Source organism: Talpa occidentalis, unplaced genomic scaffold (assembly GCF_014898055.3).
Source record: "Talpa occidentalis isolate TD23 unplaced genomic scaffold, MPIMG_talOcc4v2.1 talOcc4.13, whole genome shotgun sequence".
Classification (NCBI taxonomy): domain Eukaryota; kingdom Metazoa; phylum Chordata; class Mammalia; order Eulipotyphla; family Talpidae; genus Talpa; species Talpa occidentalis.
In genome coordinates this window covers 74,230,729-74,256,335 of record NW_023601322.1, presented here as the reverse complement: position 1 = coordinate 74,256,335, position 25,607 = coordinate 74,230,729, and the positions used below count along the sequence as shown (strand labels likewise).

The 25,607-nt window shown below is 34.8% G+C and overlaps 1 protein-coding gene across 6 annotated transcripts in view; it reads right to left on the bottom strand.

The window, feature by feature from the left end:
* The window catches only part of KIF3A (kinesin family member 3A), a 196,958-nt gene that overhangs the window by 148,735 nt on the left and 22,616 nt on the right, over positions 1 to 25,607 (bottom strand). For 4 of the 6 annotated variants that reach the window (XM_054694410.1, XM_054694409.1, XM_037509357.2 and 1 more), the window contains exons 6-16: positions 17,974 to 18,113; positions 17,463 to 17,660; positions 16,642 to 16,816; positions 13,775 to 13,873; positions 6,297 to 6,453; positions 5,730 to 5,910; positions 4,784 to 4,894; positions 4,030 to 4,155; positions 2,968 to 3,021; positions 2,549 to 2,617; positions 1,867 to 1,991 (exon numbers count right to left, since the gene is read on the bottom strand). In XM_054694410.1, the coding sequence (XP_054550385.1) occupies positions 1,867 to 1,991; positions 2,549 to 2,617; positions 2,968 to 3,021; positions 4,030 to 4,155; positions 4,784 to 4,894; positions 5,730 to 5,910; positions 6,297 to 6,453; positions 13,775 to 13,873; positions 16,642 to 16,816; positions 17,463 to 17,660; positions 17,974 to 18,113 (1,435 nt within the window). Of the gene's footprint in view, positions 1 to 2; positions 1,651 to 1,866; positions 1,992 to 2,548; positions 2,618 to 2,967; positions 3,022 to 4,029; positions 4,156 to 4,783; positions 4,895 to 5,729; positions 5,911 to 6,296; positions 6,454 to 10,002; positions 10,012 to 12,109; positions 12,182 to 13,774; positions 13,874 to 16,641; positions 16,817 to 17,462; positions 17,661 to 17,973; positions 18,114 to 25,607 lie in introns of those variants that run through there. The other 2 variants (XM_054694411.1, XM_037509355.2) reach the window with 2 other exon arrangements.

Here is a 25,607-nt window from a genome sequence, read left to right as displayed (position 1 = left end):
GAAAAAGAAAACATGAATGCTTTTCCTAAAAGACTGAAATGCAAACACTTAATGTAGCAGATAATACAGAGTGGCCACAGACACCAGAAACAGACCCAGGTGTGACATAAGAGATTAAAGCCCACCTTTGCAGGCTAGGGAAAGGCTGCCTAGAGCAAGAACTACTAAAGCAAGGCCCTCTACTATATCACACAGAGCGGGCGGGATTGAGAGGATAATTTCCAAAGCCACATTAAGTACCATGGCCAGGCCAAGTGAGCTGCATGCTTGCCAGACCTGAACCACTGTGATTATCTCTTCTGGGGCATGCTAAAGGTACAGGTTTACTCAGTGAAAATCACACACAAGTCATCTGAGGAAACATCATAGATGAATGTGTAAGGACCAATGGAACTGCTAAATCAATGTAAAATGCTTATTGCAATTCTGCTTAGCACATGAAGCTACGCATTTTTAATGAGGAATTATCACATTGAACATTATCATATGACATAACATAGTATCAATAAACCATTTATTGTTTATATTTACTTATGCTTAAGACTATCATTTACTTAGGGTTTTCATAATATAGCAGGCTAATTCTAATATAAAGAGATGCTGGATTTGGCTCATCTAATATTGATATATATATATTTTTTCCCCTTTTTTGGCTAAATCAAAAAACGAACATTATTTTAAAATGAGCATTCTGAAAACTGTACCCAATTACCAAATCCAATTTTTGTTTTAGGACACATATCTTAAAAAATAAAGGAAATAAAAACTGACAGATCTCATGTACTGATCTAGATTTCTGGCTTCTTAGAAACAAGATGTAGCAAACAAAGGGCTCTCTATTACCAGATCTAACTAGGAACAGAGCAGCAGTCACTAGCTTTAGACAGATCCCTCTTCAGTGTGCCTCAGCCTCCACTACTGCTTATTTCTGTCCTATACTGAGACCAACTGTCTTACCATTTATCATCACACTCAGACTGTTATTTTTCTTACTAACTGCAGAGTTAAGGAGAAAGTATCTCTGTGAAAAGGTAAAAGATCTAGAGGGAATGTTTCTGTGGACTGATTTCACTCATTCTGTATTACATGGATGGACTTCTGTTGGCATATAAGTTTTCAACCTGTGGCACCTAAATGCTAAAGAATGCAAGAATTTGTACTCTTAATATACTACTGATTCATCCTCCCCCAGGTTCAACTACCCCAAATATATCAATGTATCAACAGATGTCTATGGGCTATCTGAAACACAAAAATATTAAAACTATCAACCTTATCCTACATATAACTCAAAAGTCCAGATATTTACAGTAGGGAAAAGACTTATTAGCTTATTATTAATTTCAGGAGCCCAAAGTGGTACAGTTTAAACAAATTGAACAGTATATAACATAGGGAAGAAAGAGAACTAATAAGTTCCAGCACAAGGTTCCCACATACTGATTATCCTGGTTTTATATTATGATACAAATACACAATTAAATAGTTAAAACCAATGCCCAAAGAGAGAAATTAAGGTTCTTGGGGCAATGTTTATGACAGAAAAACAAGTATTAATACAAAACCTTGGGAATTTAACCAGGGATATCAATTAACATGACACTAGAAAAATCAGTGTAAGAAATAAGACAACAGATGACGTGTACATATCTGGAAAGAAAAAAGTCAATTAAAAATAAATTCCATTACTAAGAGGGACTGAAGAAGTCAGAAGACCTTAATTTTTTAGCCAGATCTTACTCAAATTATAACTACCTAAGGACTTTGATACTTTACTAACATACCATATAAAAGTCAACTAAGCTTCCTCTTAATCTTAGAACATCTCACAGCCTTTGTTTGATGGGATTCAAAGACAGTCCTTACCTTCTCCCTGTTTTTGGTCTTGCTTTCCCCTTTGATGTCCGTGGCCTTTCCAATTTCATTAAAGACTGTCGCAGGCTCTCCTCAGTATAGGCAAGATACACATGGGAAAGGTCTACTTCAAAGGGCTAAGTAAAGGAAATACAAAACACTCTTATAGGGAGAAGTTAAACCACATTTGGGGGAAGATTTTAAATACTGAATAAAACTTTAAGAAAAAAGTCAAAAAATACCAAATAAGTATCTAAAGATATTTCACTACCGTTTTTCTCAAATGTACCAAGCTTAGTGGATAAGCCCTACAAGATCCTTAGAAGTAAAGAAAAATGTATCATTTTCCTTAATGCTGCTCCTTCCACCTGTTGACCTAGGACTAAGACTAGCTTTGAAAAGGAAAAAACACATTCTATTCTCTAAATAGATCTCCACGACCCAGAGAGGATGTGAAGAGTGCTCCAAAGACTGATTCCACATCACCCTTATGGCGTAAGTGATAAGCCTGCTACCATGACTAAAGGTGAGCAGAATTGTCCTAATAATCATCCCATTCTACAGCCTCTATTCACAAAAGATTCATTCATTTTTCAGCAGACCTGATTAATAGATTATCAAGATGATAGTATAATTTTGTGACCCACAGTCCTGTAAGGAAGTAACTATAATTAAAAAAAAAAATCATTCTTACGTCTTTTTCTTTTTTATCAGCAACAGGAGTCTGCTTCCTCATGTTATTCCCTGTGTAGGCAACACATTTCTCAAAAAAGAAAAAAAAAGGGGGGGGGGCGAAGGGAAGAAAATTGTCTTAATTAACAATACTATGAACAAGGTAAATTACTATGAGATATAATGCTATTATACTCATAAAATATGCTAGATCAGAAAGAGACCCCAATGCTTATTCAGTCCTAAGTCACTCAGTTCCATGTAGCCCCAGACTAGACCATTTATACTAAATACTCTGTGTGTTATAGCTAGTTAGAAAAACATCTTATCCACCATACTGCATTCTCCTGATTTATACTCTCTTCAAAGTGCCCAGCACAATTCCAAGTCTATAGGAAGTACTCCAGAAGTATTTCATGAAACGATGAAGGTAATACTCACTAGCTGCCATTCTCCTATGTCTTCATTCCAATGGACATAGTTTTCAATCATTTCCTTTTAAAAGAATCAAAGATAGCCCACTTTTAATATTTAATAATATAGAAAAATATTCATGGAATTTAAATCTTAGTAATATTAATGAAATAAGTCTCAAAACATTACATACTGCTGGTACCCTTTTTAAAGATTTCTAAATACATAGACACAATTAAGCTACAGAAAAATGAAAGCCAGGGTATGAAGAGGCTGTTACCTTAGAGCAAAGGAATGAAGAAGAGAGGGAGAAATCACTTGGTTAGAAGTACTATCATGGTCTGAGACTAAGGGGATGAGTTCAGTACAAAATAATTAATAAGTCAATGCAGGCCATTCAAGGATAAATAAGGAAAGAGTACCATTAACCAAAGATTAATCCTATGTGCCTGAGAACCAAAGGAAAAAAATAGCATGGCTTATTTTCACAAATTTCTTAAGGCTATATAGACATTCAAAATAGATTTTTAAGAAATCAATATATTAAAATTTATTAAAACAGGAAATTTTTAATAAGAAAGGTTGAGATTTTTAAAATATACTATTATTAAAAATTAGCGTCCATCTGAAGATGGATGGTGGTAGTGGCTGCACAATGTAGTGCATACACCTAATATTGCTGTACTATACACTCAGTAAAGTGTTAAATTTCATGTTGTATGTGTTTTCATACACATGTACATAGAATTAGCATCCCTAAGTTGAAAGAAAATGCCAGCACAAGGGTTCTGCTCTAGTTAGGATACTTAAAGGATAAAGATGTTGAATGAATGAACAGAATCTATACCTCGTTTCTGATTCTGATTACAAGAACCTTGGTTCCTCCAAAGGGCTGAGGCACTACTATTTAGATGCTCAGAAGAATTATGTATCAAGTTCAAGTGAAATGTGATGGCATTATTTCAAGAAAATTTTATAATCAATACTAAAAAAGTTATTGGCCACCAATTAAATTAAAAATTATATTTCTCTATTCCTTAACCCCAGCCAAGGGACCCAACATATATGTTACTGATACCACCCTCTTACCTGATAATCCTGAGGTATAAAGTTATCAATAATAAGCATCTGAAGTCGAAGCTCCCGACTAAGTTGTCGAATGTTCTCCAGTAGCCCTTCAATTTCTCTCTGATGTTCTTGTTGGAGATCAGCCATCTACCAGAAAAACAATGAAAATATTAAGGGTAAGCAAGATTTCAAGTACAGAACAGTTCCATGTGAGATAGGGCACTGGTCTGAGAAACCTTGTGTTTATCCAGTTCTTTCACAAAAACAATGAGCAAAATGATACTATTACTATCCCACAATATTAGGTAAGATTGTAAACAACATTTTAGCTAAGTAGCTAAAATTTTAAATTGCACATAAAGGAGAAATAATTTATTTCTTTAAAATTATAAGCAAATACATGAGTCCTCTAGGATTTTAAATCATACCTAATCAAATAAGACTTTTAAAAAAAATTCAGAACTGGGCCTCCCGAGAGGCGCAAGGGGTTAAGCACCGTACTATGAAGCAGTCCGCAGCCTCTGCAGCACAAGTTCAATACCCGGCTGGCCAGGGAGCAACCTACATGGCGCAGCAGACCTCTCCTGACTTGCCCTTCAGCAGTGTATTTCACTCAATCTGCCTGTTCTGCTCCCGGCTCTGTCTGTGGTGAATCCTCTCACCCACCACATCTCTGGCCTGTACCCCAGCTCTCGTATGCATAAATAAATAAATCTTTAAAAAAAAAAAAGCTTCAGAACTACCTTATTTAGTAAGCAATTTCTAAGAGACCAACCTCTGACTTTGCAGCCATCAACATAGTCCAAACTTTCTTTAATTTCTTGGTCTTTCCTTGTGCTTCCTCTTGCAAACTGGTATATTTTTCTTCGATATCCAAGCGTTCTTGCTATGACACACACACACAAAAAAAAAAAAAACGTTCAGAACTACTTCATTAAATTAAAAGCTTGATTTTTGTCTCCAGTGTAGCTCTCTTGGATGGAAATTTTCATTGTATGTGGTGTATTTCTAAAAATTACATTTTGATTATTTCTTCTCCGTGTCGGGGGCACGTCAGTGGGTTTTAGTTAGTTACAGATTAAATAAAAAATTAATACTACACAGTGGTATAATTTGATAGAGATGTTACATTGTTACACTCATATTTGGGAAAATTATGTCAAATTCTTGTGAAATTTCGTGAGACAATTGTAGTAGAATAGCAATAAATTTGAATATTTAGCATAAATTTGATTATTTAACATATTACAAATGTTTATCAGCAACTACAGCTGCCCCTGTAACAGCATGGGTTTGAATGGTGCAGGCCCACTTACACAGATTCGTTTCCCTCTTTCTCCTCTTCAGCATGAAGATGATGAAGATAAAGAGCTTTATGATGCTACACTTATGATTTTCTCATTAACATTTTATTTTCCCTAGCTTATTATGTTGTAAGAATACCGCAAATATAACATATACATATACTCTTATCACTAATGCTTCTGGTCAATAGCAAGCTATTAATACTTACGTTTGAGGGGAGGTACAAATTAGACATGATTTTTTGATTGCATGAGGGTTGGCCTTCCTAACTCCCATGTTATTCAAGGGACAACTGTATCATCTTTCAAACAAGCCACACATATGCTTTAAACTTTCACTAAGATTATTGATAGTTCACTTTTCACTAGAAAAATTAAAAGGTTTGGCAAAGCATGAACCAAAAACAGTCACATTACCTCTTTTTCCTCAAGTTCTCTGCGAAGTTGTTCTGCTCTCTTCCTCCTTTCTTCCAATTCCATATTAGATTCTTCAAGAAGTTTTTCTTGTTCCTCAGCTTTTGCCAACAAATCAACACCACCAACAATTACCTTCTTCTCCAGTGCAGATAATTTCTCTAGCAAAGTCTGATGCTCTTGTCTGTTGATTAAAATAAGAGCACTCTTAGTCTATTAATCACTTGCTATTCTACTACAATTGTTTCACGAAATTTCACAAGAATTTGACATAATTTTCCCAAATATGAGTGTAACAATGTAACATCTCTATCAAATTATACCTGTGTAGTATTAATTTTTTATTTAATCTATAACTAAAACCCACTGACATGCCCCCGACATGGAGAAGAAATAATCAAAATGTAATTTTTAGAAATACACCACATACAATGAAAATTTCCATCCAAGAGAGCTACACTGGAGACAAAAATCAAGCTTTTAATTATTACTCAATATTCTTACTTCTGCATCACATGAAAAATACTAGAAATTTAAATCATGATGCCATCTCAAATTAGTATTACTCACTGGGCCTTAAGAAGGTCTTTTTCTCGTTTCTCTAATTCAGCTCTAGCCTTGTTCCTTTCTTCTTCTTCCATGTCAAGTTTTGTTTCAAGTGCTTTTCTCTCCTCATCAATTTTTGCTTGCATTTCCACCATCTTATCTGGGGAAACTTTCTTTTTACCTATTTGTCATTTAATTACAACAACCACACCAGAGTCAATATTTCGACTTGTATAAAATATCCTCAATACATAAGATACATCCCTTAGTTAAAAAAAAAAAAAAATGAGCACTTCAAGGAAATCAAACAATACATTTCATTTTTATTTACTGTGTTCACAAAAAGAATTTTTTAGCTAACTGCTAAATTCAAACTATTATCCAAGTGTCAATAACTAAGAACAGAAGTAAAAGAAAAACAAGAGATGAGCAGCAACGAAAGATTAACAGGAAAGCCGAATAAATGAAAAGGCAAAGATCTGTGTGCACTCATATAGCATATGTGATCCAAAAAGCAACATGATTACTTTTTTTTGATACTGAGGTATAAAATCAAGTGACTTTGCAGAGTGCTCCTCAAAATTTAGTAAAATAACTGAATAAAAGTCACATATATGTATAATATACAGGGGTAAAAATGTCAGGCAGAATTAGTTTTTAATATATATTTTCAGAGTTTTTCTAAAATCTTTGTTTAATAGAATTACTTGTTTTATTGCACAGTATATTTTTAAGGGAAGAAATTCTATACTAATTTTATAACAGTTACATAGTAATTAACCAAGCATTTTATAGCTGCTGAGCTGTTGTCATATATATCTTACATGAAAAACTAAAATAGCTCATAATTATATCAAACTCAGCATCCTAGATCTCTCTACGTCAGATTAAACATGCCAGTGTCAAATCTATGTGGAAATACTATCAGATAATAATGCTTGAAATACAGGTTTTGATTATTTTGGTTATAACATCTAGTAGTGTTTTGGGCCTCCCCAGTGGCACAGTGGGTTGAGAGCCGTGCTATGAAGCTGTCCACAGCCTCTGCAGTGCGGGTTCGATTCCTGGCTGGCCAGGAAGAGTCCCCCATGGCATGGCAGACCCCTTCTGCCTAGCCCCCTTTGTCTGCCTGTTCTGCTCCCTGCTCTGTCTCTGAATTCTCTCACCCTTCCGCGCCTCTGGTCTGTACCCCAGCTCTTGTATAAATGAATAAATCTTTAAAAAAAAAATCTAGTAGCGTTTTAATGTATCTATAACAGTTCAACAAAAGAATTTTAAAATCACAAAATTAAAATGAAAAATCAAAGAGTGAAAATAAATTCTAGCTCATTAAACTGGTTATGAAACTGAATCAAAGGTAATTCATTTCTGGTAATTCAATTTCTTTGAAACATACTTTCCTTCAGAGAAATGATCAAACTTTTCATAGAATTGGTCTGATGCGCTCCTGAAAGTTTGTCTTTCTTAATTAACTTCCTTCCCAAGGAACCACAGAAAAGTGTGTATCAGGAGAGTTTGTAAATCGTTAATGTCTTCACCCAAAAGCTAACCTCTCCTGCTAAGAAGGAAAGAGAACCAAATAATGATTATGCTGGAGATATATATCTTGAGTTTACTCTCTCAGGAACCATGAGAAAAAGAATCATTTATTGCCTTTAATTTTTTAGGATAAAATTGTATTTAAAAAAAGGCTTAAAATACGTCACCCTTCATTTCTATAGAAACAGTCCAAAGCAACTACAGCCACAAAACAAATAAGTTAAATAAAAGAATAAATAAAAGCACTAGATCCAAATTCATGCTTTGGTGTGGTGTGATTCATTGCATTCCAAAAGTCAGGATTTAGACCTGATCACATTGCTTTCTCTGGCACAGGCACCTGTGTTGAATGTTCAAAATTACACTGTTAAAAAATAATTGAAAAAAATAATTTAACTCCTAGTTTAGTGAATTCCTAGGAAGGATTTCTTACTGATTATATTATTTCTTAGAAAACTCGGGGGAGGGTAATAAGATCAGGAATAAAGTGCATGCATTTTAAAAACTTCCAACTTCCTTTCCACCTCAGAATTACAAATATTTACAGAAAAAAATGGGAACTATGTTAAGACCAAAAAAAAAAAAAACACAAGAAGAATGTGTGAAGTCATGGATACTAACAGTATAGAGGAAATGATCTGATCAACATATGTACTAAGTTTTTAGGCTTCTAAAGTTCTATTGTTTTATTAACAGTTAGAAAAACTGTTTCCAAACCTCTCAACTGGCAGTGAAATAAAAAGATTACATGTACAGTAAGTAATACAAAAGCCCATGGCTATTGATGTATTACTACTATGACTGAATTGCACTCTTTACTCAAAACCATTTAGGCAATATTTTAAACTGAAGCTTCAGCAGCAAAAATCTTGTGCTCTCATAACAGTTTCATAAAGATAATCATGCATATATAGCTAGGTTCAGTTTCAAAAGCATAATATTTAAATGACATATTATTCTTGCCAGAATTTTTGTAATACATTATGTTCTTTCCAAATCATATATTAAGCTAAATGTATGTACCAACTCTCCTAACCAGATATTTCAAAATGTGACATCATTATAAGTCACCTCTAACAAGGCCTCCCTGATGGCGCAGGCAGTTGAGTGCAGCGCTGTGAAGCTGTTCACAACCTCTGCAGCGCGGGTTCAATGCCGGCCAGCCTGCGAGAATCCTACATGTGCAGCACATGGTGCGGCAGACCTCTCCTGTCTTGCCTGCTGCTCTCCTCAGCAGTGTGTTTCGTCAGTCTGCCTGTTCTGTACCCCGCTCTGTCTCTGGTGAATCCTCTCGCCTCCCGTGCATCTGGCCTGTACCCCAGCACTTGTATAAATAAAAAATAAATTTAAAAAAAAAGTCACCTCTAACCCTAAATCAAACAAAACAAAAATCCTTATAATAGGATTTCTACATGGTAGAATTCAGCAAAAACTTCATATAAATCTTTAAAAAAAATTATATCACAAAGTAATTAAGCCAAACAAGTAATTAAGCCAAACAAGATTAGTAGTATTTTTATAATGGCCCTTTGCAATGTGTTCAAACCAAAACAGTAAAGTGAATTCTGGAAAGGAAAAATTAAAGGGGAAAATTTCAGTTAAGTGTTTATTAATTTCATTTTCATTTCATGAACACCCAAGGGCATAAGTAACAAGTTGGCCTTTAAAAAAAGATCACTTGTGGGCCTCCCCTGGTGGCACAGCGGTTGAGCGCTGGGCTGTGAAGTTGCCCGCAGCCTCTGCAGCACCGGTTGGATCCCCGTATGCCAGGGAGGGTCCCACATGATGCGCAGACCTCTCCTGCCGCGCCCACTGCTCCCCTCAGCAGTGTACTTCATCAGTCTGCCTGTTGTGTTCCCTGCTCTGGCTCTGGTGAATTCTCTCACCCTCCCGCGCTTCTGACTGTATCCAGTGCTTGTATAAATAAATCTTTTAAAAAAAAAATTATTCTTAAAAAAAAAAAGATCACTTGAATATGAAATCATTTATATTTGTAGTTCCAAAATTTGGCTTAATGGGCTTTAAAATTTAGGGGAAAAAAGCTTTAAAAAAAAAACTAAAGATTTTTTTAAATACAGAAGATACTTACCTTGTAAAAAAAATTTCTGAATTAAAAAAAAGTAGTTAAATAACAAAGTTGTTTATAGTTTAAATAATTGTACCATGTGGAGTGCAAATCAATCACACCAACCTGCTTGATCTTTCAATAAGAAGTAGTAAGCAAATCGTAGACAGGAAGCATATGCACAGAGATGAGGAGGGAAAAGAAAAACATTATTTCTTTTGTAAAACAAAGAAAAATGTATAATAACATTCACTTATAGTATAAGTGTAGAAATAATTATCAAAACTGAAATAGAGCAGTTTTATACAGAGAAAGGCACATTCAACACAAAGATGTAATTTATATACAAGGATAAGATTTAGTCTAAGATTTCAGTTCTAAACAATCACCACTGCTCACATTGACTCCCAAACTCGTGCAAATTTAACAATTCATCACCATGTGGTTATACTAAAAGAAGACATGAAATTGGGAACCTGTTAAGACCATGGAAATAATCTAAATGGGCAAAACAAAGTTAAGCCAACTTTAAAAGTTAGTTATTTTAAAAACAGCAAAATTTACTTTATCCAGTTTCAAATGTTCCCAATTCAGTATTGTTCTATTGTAAGGATTCATTAAAGGTGTCCCTCCCCCTTCAAGAAAAGGCAACACAAAACAACAACCAGATAAATGATAGTAACAAAACAGATAAATGATAGTAATTTTCGGTGTATTTGATTAACAAAGGATTTAACAGACTGAAGAGTTTTTAAATCTGCAAGTTTTCCTAATGTTTTTGGCTTCTCAACTTGACATATAAACAATTTTTAGATGAAAAAAGTTTACTGCATAAAGTAAAATACATCTGTATAACAACAAACTTGTATTTGACTTATTAGATTGTTAAGGGTAATTATATAATGATTCTACAGAAGTAAATCACCAATTGATGATTCAAAGGACACATTATAAAGGTTATTCATAAATTTAAAAGGGAAGGTACATACAAGTTACACACAGCAATTCACGCTGGGACAACCATCTTTCCATTTCACTAACACACATCACGAAACAATTTATGTTCCAGTTACATAAATTAGAACTAAAACTGATTGAATTTAACAAAGTATAGCAAACCTAACAACATACTTTCATGTAACTTTCTTTAAGAATAAAGCTTTTAAAACAGAAAATTAACTATAATACCTCCCACTCAGATATTTTCTCATATTTCACAATTTATAATACAAAATACCTCTACATAGTTTCTAAAGACAATTTTATGTATTTACAAGCTATCCTCTGAAATCAATGTCCTGATAAAACATAAGAATTGACAACAGAGAAAAACAATTATTATTCTTCATCTTCTTCCTCTAGAAAGCTAAAAGCATAAGAAAAATAACCAATTGTTTTTGTTATTAGTTTTGGAGATGGTAAGTTTCTAGATAATGCTTTAAAAGACAGTAAGCTGCAAACTAATACAAGAGACCATCAATTCCCTTTTCCTCCAAAAATAAAATAATAAAATTTACAATACTTCCAACTTAATTAAATGAATTAAGGTTTAAGAAGAAGTCTTTAGGTTTGAAACAAGTCTAGGTAGATTCTACATTAAAAACTTCCTTGGGATCTAAATTCTCTAATCATGACCTTAGAAAGTTTCTCAAAATCAGTCAATTTAGAAATAGGGATAAACAGCCATTTAAAATAAAATGCTATTAAATTTATCTTTACTTGCTTCAAACTTTACATTTTTCTTTATTTGGGAGCTGTCAATCTCAAGTATCCCTTAAAATAGGACACCAAAGTATAAGGTCTTTACAATTCTAAGACATGTTATAATGGGCACTGGTATGCTTCCTAATAAAATGTATAAGTTTAGAAATTCAGGACTGGTTATTACATGTCTCTTATATTGAACAGAATTAGCAATTTATCATGGAGCAAAAAGAAACCAAAAAAATTATTTTATACAGCTTACTAGCTCTCTTTACATTATCTCAATTGCAAAAGCATGAATCTCTCTTCCATTGTCCAAAACAACAGCATAAGCATATGTTTTAACAATTATGTTTAACTGGAAGCAATGAAGGAGGAGGATGGGAGTAATCACATGCTTTGTTCTACTAAGAAATTCAACATGTATTGTTTAGTTATGGAAAGGAAGCAGTGCAGCAATTCTCAAATGAAGCCCATGAGCTATGAAAAAGCAAAAGCTCTGTTAGAGAATTGAAGAGCTACCACTCACTAGGCAAGAACTTATCCAGAGGTTTCTCTATGACAGAACATGTGGAGTCTGAACTACTGCTGCTGCTACTGCCTGGAAGACAAAGAAATGAGCCCAACGGGAACCAAAGAAAGAGGAAACAAGAAAATGAACACATATACAGAGAAAAATTCAGTTCCAGAGAAAGAATTTTAAAGGATAACTAAGCTTTGTAGTAAAGAACCAAAACTTACTTTCCTTTAAAACTAGTCTTGGTAGTCTATGCAGTATTTTATTTTACAACATTATACATGGAAATTAGAAACTGTATTCCTTTAAAGATCTACTGTGGGCAAACTCCACTATTACCTAAAACTTCAGGAGATTAAAATAAGAATAAAAAATAAAGTCATTTGGTGACAGTTTAAGTCTATTTAAACTATTTAGGTTGGTAAGTTAAAGGGAACTGAATTTTAAAATTTAAAGTCATACACAATTCAAGTAACAGGAATGATATATTACCATTCACTATAGAGACTGGTTTGTCCCCAATGTCACTACTGCCTTCTGAAACGTCAAACTATCAGATAAAATTATGTATAGTTAAACTTTCATGGTAAAACTTTGAAAAGTACACTGAACATTAAGTATTTAAGCCTGGAAGGAAAGTATGTTACTATTAAGTATTTTAACATATTACGCAATGGCATTTTTTTCTACTTAAAATTTTGTTTTTAATAAATCTGGTATCAACTTTGAATGGTTTACTCTGTGAAAAAAGATGTATGGACACAAAATCATTTATCTAAGCCTGGGGTTTACAAACATTTTGCATAAAGGGGTAGAAAATAAGCACTTCAGGTTTTGCAGGCCATGCAGTCTCAAGTGAAAGCAGCCACTAACCACACATAAATGAGCATGGCTGTTTCATATGATGTTATTTACAAAACCAGGTAGTGGGCAGGTTTGGCCAGCAGACCATATTTTGCCAATTCTTGCTCTAATAATGCTTTTACTGTCTTTTTAAGTTATAGAATCTTTCTAGGTTTTAAACCTAAGGCCTGTAATCAATCACTTACAGGTTTATTTTCAACAAAATCATTTTATTAAGACAAGCAAAATATGCACCAGCTTGAAAACAATGATCCATGTTAATGGAAGAGAGTTCTGAAATAAATATTTAGGGTAAAAGGTTTGAAATGTAAGCCATTATAGTATATTTCTCTTTTGCATTCACACTTGTCAACAAATGCCCCATAACAAGGTGAGAATGAGAGTACATTTTACATAGATAAAAAAATTAAAAAATAAACTCATGCAAATTTATTTAAAAATCCAATAACCTTTAAAGCCTAATCAAGCATGAGAAAAAGTCATATTTCCCTAAAAAATTTAGGCCCTTAACACAAATGAAAGTCAGCATAAAACACTATATGAAATTTTAAAATGTATGTCAACTATCATAGGTTTTTCTAATCCTAAGTTTTCAAAAACAGGACATACGGTATTCTGTTCAGTTATAAATAGGACATCAATATAGGAGAAAAAAATAATGCAAAATTAACCAGGTATATGGCATACTTCCTCTGTTCAAACTGCTACCACAACTAAAGATGGAAAAATAAAAGGCATGCACTCAACTCCTTCAGGAATGTATCATTAAGGCAGAAAATTCAGTTAATTTCGGGAACACTAAAAAGAGCTTACCCCTTCTTTTTTTCCTTTTCTCTCCGTCTTCTCCAACCTCACCCTCTTCATCATCTTCTTCCTCAGACCCACTGATATCTGAGCCTGATATTTCTTCCCCTTGAAAAGAAATTTGATAGAATGATTTTTATTCTGTACCAGATAATCAGCTATTAAGGAAATGTCTTAATATGTCTACTTTCTTCATTAGTTTGTTGCAGTAAACAGACCTTATTTTAATATTCTTAGGCAGTATATGAGATTTCCAAACCTTAGAAAGTGATCATGATGTTACATGGAGGATTTTTTTTTTAATTCTTAAAGAGAAATTAAATTTTGATCCACTTAAAATTTCAAATGATCAGTTTAAGTACAGTTTAAAATATATTTTTAAAACAACATATTAAAATCTTTAAAAATGTGATCACTTTTGAGGAGCACTTTCTTCTCAGTTTTCGTTAAGATTTTCATTCAACCTACGTATTTTTAAGAGCCATTAAACTGTCAAATAGTACAGTGATCCCACTTTCAGGATTATATCACAAGGGCTATTTCAAAAGTACATATTTTATATAAAGATTATGTTAACTTTAAAAGTAAAATACACACATCGCTTCTCAGCCTTTTGGCTAAGATCAAGTGTAAAAGTAAAATACACACTAATTACAAGGTAATATCTGAGCCTGTAAATAAAGAATGGAAAGAGATCATAGAGTCTTGGAAGAAAGAATTCATTAAATTCCTCTGTTCTCTAGGCTGAGAAACAATAACATTCTGTTAGCAATGACCACACCTAATGCCCAAATCTGGAAATAACATTCTCCAAAGAAAGCTATCAGAAAGAAATCACTGCTTCTAAGGGCAAATAAAATGAACTTTCTATGGTGTCAGAAAGAAGAGTGCTTAAAAAAAAAAAAAGGAAAGAAACAGAACTGATGCAAGCTTGCTAAAATACAGAAATTATCCTGAAAGAGCTAATGGCCAAAATTGATACAACCTGATTTAAAAAAAAAAAAAAGATCGAAAAAGAACTACTATATGATCTGAATGTTTATTTGAAGAACATGAAAACACTAATTCAAAAAGATATATGCGCTCCCATGTTCACTGCAGCCAAGATACAATCTAAGTGCCAATGGATGGGTAGATGGATAAAGAAAATGCACTATCTATAAAAAATGAATGAACTAGTGCTATTTGTGACACATGGATGGACTGGGTTTCAATAATTGTACTATGATTATCTAAGATGTTAATATCAGAGGAAGGCACGGGACAGAGGAACTCTCTTTACTACGTTTGTAAGTTTTTCATAAAATGTAAAATTATTCCAAAATAAAAAGATTTTAAAATTATTCTTTTAATGTTTTTGTCTATTTTTTGTTTATATGATCAACTAATTAACTGGATTTGTTTCTACAAATGTCATAAGAGCATAAATAAAATGAAATGTGTTAAAAATAAAGTTAGTATTACCAAGTGATTCAGCAATTCCACTTCTGGGTATTTCACTCAATACCCAAAAGACTTGAAAGCAAGGAATCAAAGGATATTTCTACACCCAGATTCATAGTAGCATTATTCACAATGGTGAAAATGTTGAAGCAACCCAAGCATGAAGAAACCAAAGGTAGTTTATACATACAATGGAATATTACTCAGCCTTAAAAAGCAAGGAAATCCTAACATGTTACAATTATGGATCAAACTGGAGGACATGATACTAAGTGAAACAAGACAGACACAAAAGAATAAATATTCTATGATTCTACTTAAATGAGGTACCTACAATAGTAAAAATCATAAAGATGGAAAGAAAGCAAAAGTGTGGCTACCAGGGGCAGAGGAAGAGAGAAGACTAGGGAGTTAGTGTTCAATGAGTACAAAGTTTCATTCTGGATGATTAGAGTTCTAGAGTTGGATGGAGGTAAGGGTTAAAGAACAATGTGAATGTACTTAATGTCACAAAATTGTCCACTTAAAAATAGAATGGAAAATTTTATGTTAGGTACATTTTACCAAAGTAAAAAATGTTAAAAGTCAGCAAAATAAAGAAATTAACTCAACATTAGCATAGCTAAGAAATATCAAATCTTTAAAACACACTGACTATAAATACCACCTAGTGGTCACAATTGAAACACCAGATTTCATAATCTCAGAAATAGCTCAATTACTGCTTTCCCCCACAGTAACCTTATTCAAATGCACTGAATGAGTATCTTCCCCATATGTTTGCAATGCCTGCATCTCTGGATTTCATGTTATCTAATCAGTTTTCCAAAGACTGAAAAGAGGCCATTTTAAAGACCTCTGTTATGCAAAAAACCCATAAGTCAATCAAAAAGGATCTGTTCTTAGTTTGAAGGTGAGGAGTCAGTGAGTACTTTATGATGGTAAGTACCTTATCCTCATTGTTATAGGGCAGCCCCGATATTGAACGGGTTGCCTGGCTGTGGGTCCTCACCCGTGCGCTTACAAGGGACTTATTAATACTCCACTACAGGCATACACAAAAGGTTAATAAAAGGTTTATTTACAAGGGAAAAGGAAATAAGGAAAATGTACAACTCAGGGAGAAAATAGGGAAATAAAGTCCTTAATGCGTTAGTTATTTAATAAACGGCCATATGAAATTTACAGCATGGGAATTGACCTGGAGGTTCAAATTAAATGATTTTTAATCACTTATAAAAAGATTACATAATTTTACTTGATTTTAATATGAAAATGCTAAAGCATGTATCAAGTTACTTTGCAGAAATATGCCTTTAGATATCAATGTTAGAGGCGCACAGAATTCTGAATAGGTGTTTTTATCAGAACATATAGTGACTAAGAAAAATACTGTTAGCCAATGCAATGATTAAAATTTTGAGAAAAGTTACCTTCTTCAAGTTTTTTTTTCAGTTCTTCTATTTCTTTCTGAAACTGACGAAGCAAAGCATCTTTTGGATCTTCATTAATTCTAGCCTTATTTTTAATATTCTTAGCACGATTGGCATAACGTAATGTACTGATAGTTTCATCATAATTGTAATCTGCTGGCCCAATATTTGCACACTGTTGGATTAGGAATACAAAATAAAATATTATACTTGACAAAGGGAAATTAATACCAACATTATTATTATATCAAAAAGAACTTCTGAACCACATTTACACTCTGATCTTTTTGAAAAAGCAAGCATCAAGCATACGTATTTCCAAACAATATTATGGGCTAGTATACATGGTATGCTAGAAAAATAATTACAAATCAAAGAAATAAAACATTCAAGTTTTCAAAATGCTATGCATATTAATTATTGGCATAAACAGGCATCTTAAATTTGCCTGATGATAACCATACCACCAATTATTTTTATTTATTTATTTATTTTTTTAGGAGGCATGTTTTATTTATTTATTTATTGGTTTGTTTGTTTGTTTTCTTTATACATGCACTGGGTATAGTCAGAATCACGGGAGGGTGAGAGAATTCACCAGAGCCAGAGCGGGGAGCAGAGCAGGCAGAAGGACCGAAGTACACTGCTGAGGGGAGCAGCGGGCGGCAGGAGAGGTCTGCGCGCCATCTGGGACCCTCCTCCGGTGGCCGGGGAGCAGCCGGGGATCGAACCGGCGCCGCAGAGGCCGCGGGCAGCTTCGCAACCCAGCACTCAACCGCTGCGCCACCGGGGAGGCCCCCATACCACCAATTAAATCTTACCATCATGGTTTTTGAATTTCCGCCTAAGGAATCCTGAAGAAGACGAGTCAATTTAGAGTTACGATAAGGTACATGAGTGCTCTTTCCATCAACCAACGCAGAAATTACATTACCAAGGGTGGAAAGCGAAAGATTGATTTTTGTAGCTTCCTTCAGGCGCTGTCCAGTAGCTCCAGTTTTTGCTTGTCTTTCTGAGCCCTAACAACAGAGACAGAAATTAAACTAAAACAAAAAAAGTAAAGAGTAATCTTCCCAAAGTGTAAAAAAAGTTAAATTAAACAGTAAAACAGCGAATGTGATACCAGGAGTTCTCCTGAAAATAACAGGCAGGGAGGAAGAAACTAGAGGTAGATGTGAAAAATGACAGGCTAGAAAAATTCCACAATAAATAATAAACACAGACAAAAGTAAACAACTTAAAAAGAATCAGAAGTCAAATTTCTTCACCTGAATTTTTGTCCATTTATAAAAGTCACAAGAGTTATTCCGTAAGTAGTATCATGTTACTTACAGCAAGATCAACAAGATGAAGTTTCCCCATCCTGACATGCATGTTACCATCAACACCTTTTTCACTGCATTCTATAGTGATTGTAAAGATGGCATGGGAACGAGAACTATGTTCATTCATATTTGTTGCACCAACAGAACCTTGAATAAAGGAAATGTTTTTAAGTATAACACCAGGAAGTCCTTTAAAAATAATAAAATATCCACAATGGTTTAAAATGCATAAGCCATCACAACTAAAAGCCAGAGTATGGCTAACTCATAAAAGCACAATTAGCAATTACTAGAAATTTATCTGACAGTTTATGTTGAAAAGAAAGGAATTTATAATGTTTCTTATATCAAAGAGATAATTTCACAGAACAAAAATACTTCACTTCAAGTAATACTTAATTTCACTGGCTAAAAAATAGTTTACAGAAAAATACATATCATGAAAAACATGAAAAATGATTGTTGATTCAGGTGTCTCTATAAAGTATTACGTTCTGGCTCTCTAAACCACAGAACCCTTGCACATATGCATTAGGTGACACAAAGACACTCAGTACAGCATTGTTCACAACAGCAGATCAGAAACAACCAATAGGAGTGGCTATACAACAGTCAGACTATGGATTACTAAGTAGTCTTTTAAAAAAATAAGGTTGATCTGTATGACATGGAAAGATGCTTGTAATATGAACTGAGGGAAAAAGTTATAGCAGAATACATAATGATCCAATCCCTATAAAACAAAAACATCCACTCAAAACATAAGTACTTGTATGTAAGTATTTTACATAAATAAACTGTCAACAAAGTCTGCTTTGCTTTTCACAATATGCATGCACTGGATCTTTCTTAAATTTCCAAGTACTTTATTTTTTAATTTTTTTTAAAGATTTATTTATTTATGCATACAAGAGCTGGAGTACAGGCCAGAGGTGTGGGGGGTGAGAGGATTCATCAGAGACAGAGTGGGGAACAGAACAGGCAGACTGAATGAAGTACACTGCTGAGAGGAGCAGCAGGCGAGTCAGGAGAGGTCTGCTGTGCCATGTGGGTAGCTCCCTGGCTGGCCGGGGATTGAACTCATGCTGCAGAGGCTGCTGATTGCTTGATAGTGCGGTGCTTAACCGCTTGTGCCACCAGGGAGGGCCCCAAAATTTCCAAGTACTTTAAAAAACATGTTAATTTTACCCAATGCCAACATTACTCCCTACTGTATTTTCATGGAGAACTTCTCCATGCAAGTTTTGATTTTAAAAGTTTTTGATGTTAAAAGGATATTCTTGGGGCCTCCCCAGTGGTGCAGCTGTTGAGCAAAGCTAGCCTCTGCAGCGCCGGTTTGATCCCTGGCTGCTGGCATGGCGCGCAGATCAGCAGTGTACTGAATTCTCTCATCTGACTATAAGTGCTTGTTAAAAAAAAAAAAAAAAAAAGGATATTCTTTACTGGCAAATAACTATATTAAAAGTTAGATAACCAAACTGTAAGTTAATAAAGCCTGATTAAATAAAAAATGTGTGAAAGTGCAATGATTTGTTACTCCATATTATGATATCATTCTATTCTTTTTAAAACCAAATTGTGAATCTATGAATTTTTCCAAAAATATAAAAAACTATTAAATCAGACACCACTTCAAATCATCTGATCACTAGAGATACACATGCATGTTTTCATGGAATGTTAGGTCTAATTTTATCTTCTGGGTTTTTTCCACTTAACACTATCTCCTATGTGCATATCCATGTAAAAACAACTTGAAAATTTTACTGAAATTAATTTTACTATTCCTATACTGAGAAATATCTGGGATTTCCACCTTCCCCTCCATTTTAGGTCCTTATAAGGAATACTAGTATGAGCATCTTTAAGCAGATATCTCATTTTTTTTCTTTAGGATTTATTATTTCCATTTATTTATCATTAGGATGTACCTTCCAAACTGAAATTACTAGGTCAAAGGTTAAGACTAGTTTTACATAACTATGTGATAATCAAATCACACTGTAACAGTGTTTTTCATTTTGGAATGGAAGAAAATAAGCAAACTGAAAAACCATGAAATAGTTTAGTAGTATTGCTTTTACAGTATAAGTAAAACATACTATTTCTGGTTGTGAAAACAAATCAATGCTGCTAAAAGTGACCTCCACTGAATTTCACAATTCCTAGGAGAGAAGAGTGTGCAGCACTCAAGCAAACTCTTTGTTCCAATCTACTGACATATCACAATATGAATAACCAAAAATTACTCCAGTTTTAATGTTTGTCAAAATATTTATAGACTCATGTATATATAATATTTACTGCAGTATTACTGATAATAGAAAAATTGAAAACAGGGTCTCCTTGGTGGCACAGGCGGTTGAGCACAGCGCTGTGAAGCTATCCACAGTCTCTGCTGTGCGGGTTCAATACCAGTCTGCCGTGGAGATACCCACATGGCGCAGCAGACCTCTCCTGACTCGCCTGCTGCTCCTCTCAGCAGTGTATTTCAGTTAGTCTGCCTGTTCTGTTCCCCACTCTGACTCTGGTGAATCCTCGCACCCTCCTGCACATCTGGCTTGTACCCCGGTTTTTGTATGCATGAATAAATAGATCTTTAAAAAAAAAGAAAAGGAAAACTGAAAACAACTCAAAAATCTATTAATAAATGATTGGGTCAATAAATAATGGCAGATTCATAGAATGAAATGCTATATTATTTTTATTTATTTTTTTTTATAGAGGCACGTTTTATTTATTTATTTATTTGTTTGTTTTGTTTTGTTTATACATGCACTGGGTACAGTCAGAAGCGTGGGAGGGTGAGAGAATTCACCAGAGCCAGAGCGGGGAGCAGAGCAGGCAGAAGGACCGAGGTACACTGCTGAGGGGAGCAGCGGGCGGCAGGAGAGGTCTGTGTGCCCTGTGGGACCCTCCTCCGGTGGCAGGGGAGCAGCCGGGGATCGAACCGGCGCTGCAGAGGCCGCGGGCAGCTTCGCAACCCAGAGCTCAACCACTGCGCCACCGGGGAGGCCCGCTATATTATTTTTAAATGCCTGTGTATGTCCTAGTGGGTGCTAATGTAAAGTGATCTCCAAGATAATATTAAGTGAATAGAGTACTATTATCTGAACTATTAAAAAAAAGGTTAAGTACTCTCTCTAAAAACACAAACACTCAGGCACACATACACTATATCAAGAAGAGCACATGAGAAACTACTAGAAATTGTCACCAGAAAAGGGAACAAGGTAACGGAGACAAAAGGGTATGACAAAGACTTGTTTTTCAATACAAACTTGTGTTCTGAATTTGATTATCATGTTTGGATGATCTATTGAAAAAGATAATTTTTCAAAGAGGAAGTTTATTGTTTCAAAGGCTTAAAAACACTGGTTTGTAGAAATATTAACAATTTACAATGATAGCCACAATGTAAGTGTACCTGACTAATTTAAATTTGCATTTTAGTTGCTAGGCATGTTAGGTGTTTAGCTGAGAGCTGACTTATTTTTTTAAGTATAAAATTAACTACTTTTATATTATAAACTGTACAAATGGGTATGAATCCTGTAGTTGTATCAATTTTGATCTATTTTAAGTAGCACCTTGTATTCCACATTTTCCTGCTTCACTATATTCCTTTTAATTATTTTACTATATTTCAATATATTTATACTTCTAAGTCAGAACTTTTCTACTTGGAGATTGTTCTTGATCTTCATTTACTCATTAAGAATTTTTTTCGGGGCCTCCCCGGTGGCAGAGTGGTTGAGCACTGGGTTGTGAAGCTGCCTGCAGCCTCTGCAGCGCTGGTTCAATCCCCAGCTGCTCCCCGGCCACTGGGGGAGGGTCCCGCATGGCAGCCAGACCTCTCCTGCCGCCTGCTGCTGCCCTCAGCAGTGTACTTCAGTTCTTCTGCCTGCTCTGCTCCCCGCTCTGGCTCTGGTGAATTCTCTCACCCTCCCATGCTTCTGACTGTACCCAGTGCTTGTATAAATAAATAAATCTTTAAAAAAAAAAATTATTTTTTTCCTTAGGCCTCCCCTGGTGGCGCAGACAGTTGAGCGCAGCGCTGTGAAGCTGTCTGCAGTCTCTGCAGTACCAGTTTGATCCCAGACTGCCAGGGAGAATCCCACATGGTATAGCAGACCTCTCCTGTCTCGCCCGCTGCTCCCCTCAGCAGTGTGTTTCACTCAGTCTGCCTGTTCTGTTCCCCACTCTGTCTCTGGTGAATCCTCTCACCCTCCTGGGTGTTTGACCTGTATCCCAGTTCTTGTATGTATGAATAAATAAAAAATCTTTAAAAAAAAAAAAAAGAATTTTTTTCTCACTGTTATCTCGGGTCTTCAGATTCCTTTATTTTCATTTTATTTTCTCACTGGAAATTTTTAGTTTTCCTTGAATAACTCTCACAAACCATGTTAAACTGATTCTCATAATGAGAGATTTTAGTCACTATTGTGAATGGAATTTTGTTTAAAATTGTTTAAATAAGCAATACATGAGCATATTCTCTGCACGAAAATTTGAAAATACAAACACACAAAAAACAAAATGAAACTCCCTACATCCATTTTTCCCAATTTTACTTCCCCTTTCCTAAAAGTAAACACTATTAAAAATATTTTCATTTTGTTATTTCACATATACAAATGTGGAGACACACAGATATATTGTCCAAATATATACTTTAATAACTTGTGTTTTTATACTATAAATAAGATACGGTACATACTGCTCTATAATCTGCTTCTTTTCTCACCCAATGATATACCTTACAAATCTTTTTTTTTTTTTTTTTTTTATAGAGGCATGCTTTATTTATTTGTTTGTTTGTTTGTTTGTTTTTTGTTTATACATGCACTGGGTACAGTCAGAAGCGCGGGAGGGCGAGAGAATTCACCAGAGCCAGAGCGGGGAGCAGAGCAGGCAGAAGGACCGAAGTACACTGCTGAGGGGAGCAGCGGGCGGCAGGAGAGGTCTGCGCGCCATGTGGGACCCTCCTCTGGTGGCCGGGAGCAGCCGGGGATCGAACCGGCGCCGCAGAGGCCGCGCGCAGCTTCGCAACCCAGCGCTCAACCGCTGCGCCACCGGGGAGGCCCAATACCTTACAAATCTTTTGGGTGTCTAGATACAGATTTAAGTCATTGTTTTCAACAGCTTCATTATAATCCATAGTATTTTTGTACTATAATGTACATGTAACTAGCATTCTAGTGATAGTTAAAGTGTGCAAACTTCTTATTATAAATAATGTTTAATAGGCTTTTTTTTGGTTAATATTTTCTAGACTAATATATCCAGGATAACGGAAATTTCTAAAATTTCAACAATACAGGTGTACTATCCTTGACAACAGCCATCCCACTTCACATTTCCTCACAGTGCCCATTTCTTCAGGGCTCCATTGACCTGGATATCCTATCATACAAACTGAAGAGTGAAGTAGCTCTCACTATTGTCTTAACATTCATTTTCCTGATTATGTGTGAGGTTGAACATCTTTTCATATGCTTACTATTGTGTACAGTTCTTTTACAGATAATCTTTTTATACATATCTTTTATTCATTTTCCTGTTGAGTTGGCCTTTTTCTATTACTCGGTTTATAAGAATGCAATAGATTATTTTAAATTTGTTTAATTTTCTTGAGTTTGCAGATTTATAGTCTACATATAAAAACTTAAAAAAAAAAGTTTACTCCCTATGTTCTTATCCTTTACCTCTCATCTCTAATTGCAACTACCAGCATCACTAGTACTACACTTGGGATACCTGTATACTAAATATTGCTGAAGTTTTCTGTTCTTTGGGGAAAAAATTTGAAACAAGTATTAAAAACAGTAACAATTTAATTTTGCTTCAATTTTTCTTGTGAACTGAAGGAAGGCAACATAGTGCCTGGTTAATGCTAACTAGTGGTCTAGGTTTAAGTACTCTCTCTGCCACTAAGTTGTGTATTTCCTTGGACAAAATACTTAGACTAAGTTTTGGGGAAGAGTGTCAACTATTCAACACTGAAGTAAAGGTTGATAAATTGGAACTGATGTTCCAGGAAGCTGACTCTGATCTGGATTACATTCAATTCAAGAAGGAAGAGGAATCAATAATAATCCTGATTCAACAGGCAAAAAATACCATTCTACTATTTACTGTAGCAATAAAGTCTCTATATCAAACTCTGTAAACCAGCTGTTAAACAGAAAGTGACTAAAAGCCGCACTTGTGCTACTTCATTTTTTGTTTTTAAAGATTTATGCATACAAGAACTTGGGTGTTGGTCAGAGGTGTGGTGGTGGGGCACGGGATGAGAGAATTGACCAGGGACAGAGTGGGGAGAACAGGCAGATTGAAATACACTGCTGAGGAGAGTAGCGGGCGAGACAGGAGAGGTCTGCTGTGCCGTGAGGGTTTGTTCCCTGGCCGGGGATCGAATTCATGTTGCAGTGGCTGGCTATAGCTTGATAGCGCTGTGTCTTTAACCCCTGCGCCACAAGGGAGGCCCCCTCATTTGTGGTACTTTGAATAAGACTATGACCATGATACAAAAATTCCAAAAGCAAACAGACTTGGATCGGTTACCCCTGACCAAAGATGAGAAAACTGCAAGAACACAATTAAAATCTCACACATCAGATTTACAAAGACATGGAGTAGCAAGAGGGAAGAGATCAATTCCAAGAGATTTTGAAAAATGTCTTGTTAGCACTTGATGTGGGGAGATGGTGAATAAGGAGACTTGGCTTGGGTGAATGGATAGTGATGTCGTTCACAACAGTGGAATATAGGAAGGACAGAGAATTACAGAAAGTTTAATCAAAAAGATTGAATGGGAACAAACAGAATTAAAAAATACATGCATAATTAGTCTTTTGATTTTAGGCAAAGAAGTCTCTAACACTATTTTGCATCTGGTTTTGTATTACCATAGGTGTCCTGGCCTACTGTAAAAGAATATTTATGTACTATCATGTCAGACAAATGTGAATAAGGGTGCTTTAGAAATTAAAGGATTAAAAAATTGCATTATACATTATATATGTGTATAATTTTTTTGAAAAATTTGACTGAAGATGTGATCCCATTATCAGTAAGACCTAGAGTCCCTCAAAAACCCAACTTTAGTAATAAGCTAGCTTTTCTGTGTCAGCCTTCCTTTTCGATTTTTTTCTCAGTCTGTCTGCTAATTTTAGCAACATGAGCTCTACTTTCAAACGCTGTTTTAGACTGCCCTTGTTGTATTTTAATACTATCTCTGTTCTCCTTCGACCAATAGAAACTATTCATTCTATATGAAATCAGAAGTATACCAGCAGCCATTATTTGCCAGTGCTCTATGTGTGTTAATTTTTTTTTCCTCCTTGAGTGTTATCTTTATTTTTAAGTAACTAATGGCAATAAGGTATCCAAAATCAGGACAAATTTTGATAAAAAAAAGTTAATCACAGGGTTATTTCTAATAGCAGGTAAACAGGAAAGTAACTCATGGCATATCTATAAAATAAGAGGTCAAATTACCAATAAATTACTAGTTAATATTCTGGGAAATACTGAAGCTATGTTAAACTAGAAAGTTCAAGAGTTAAGGTTGAGCTTTGAAGTCACATATAAGATGTAAATAGCAGGTTTTAAATTCTGGCTGAGTGAACCTGAGCA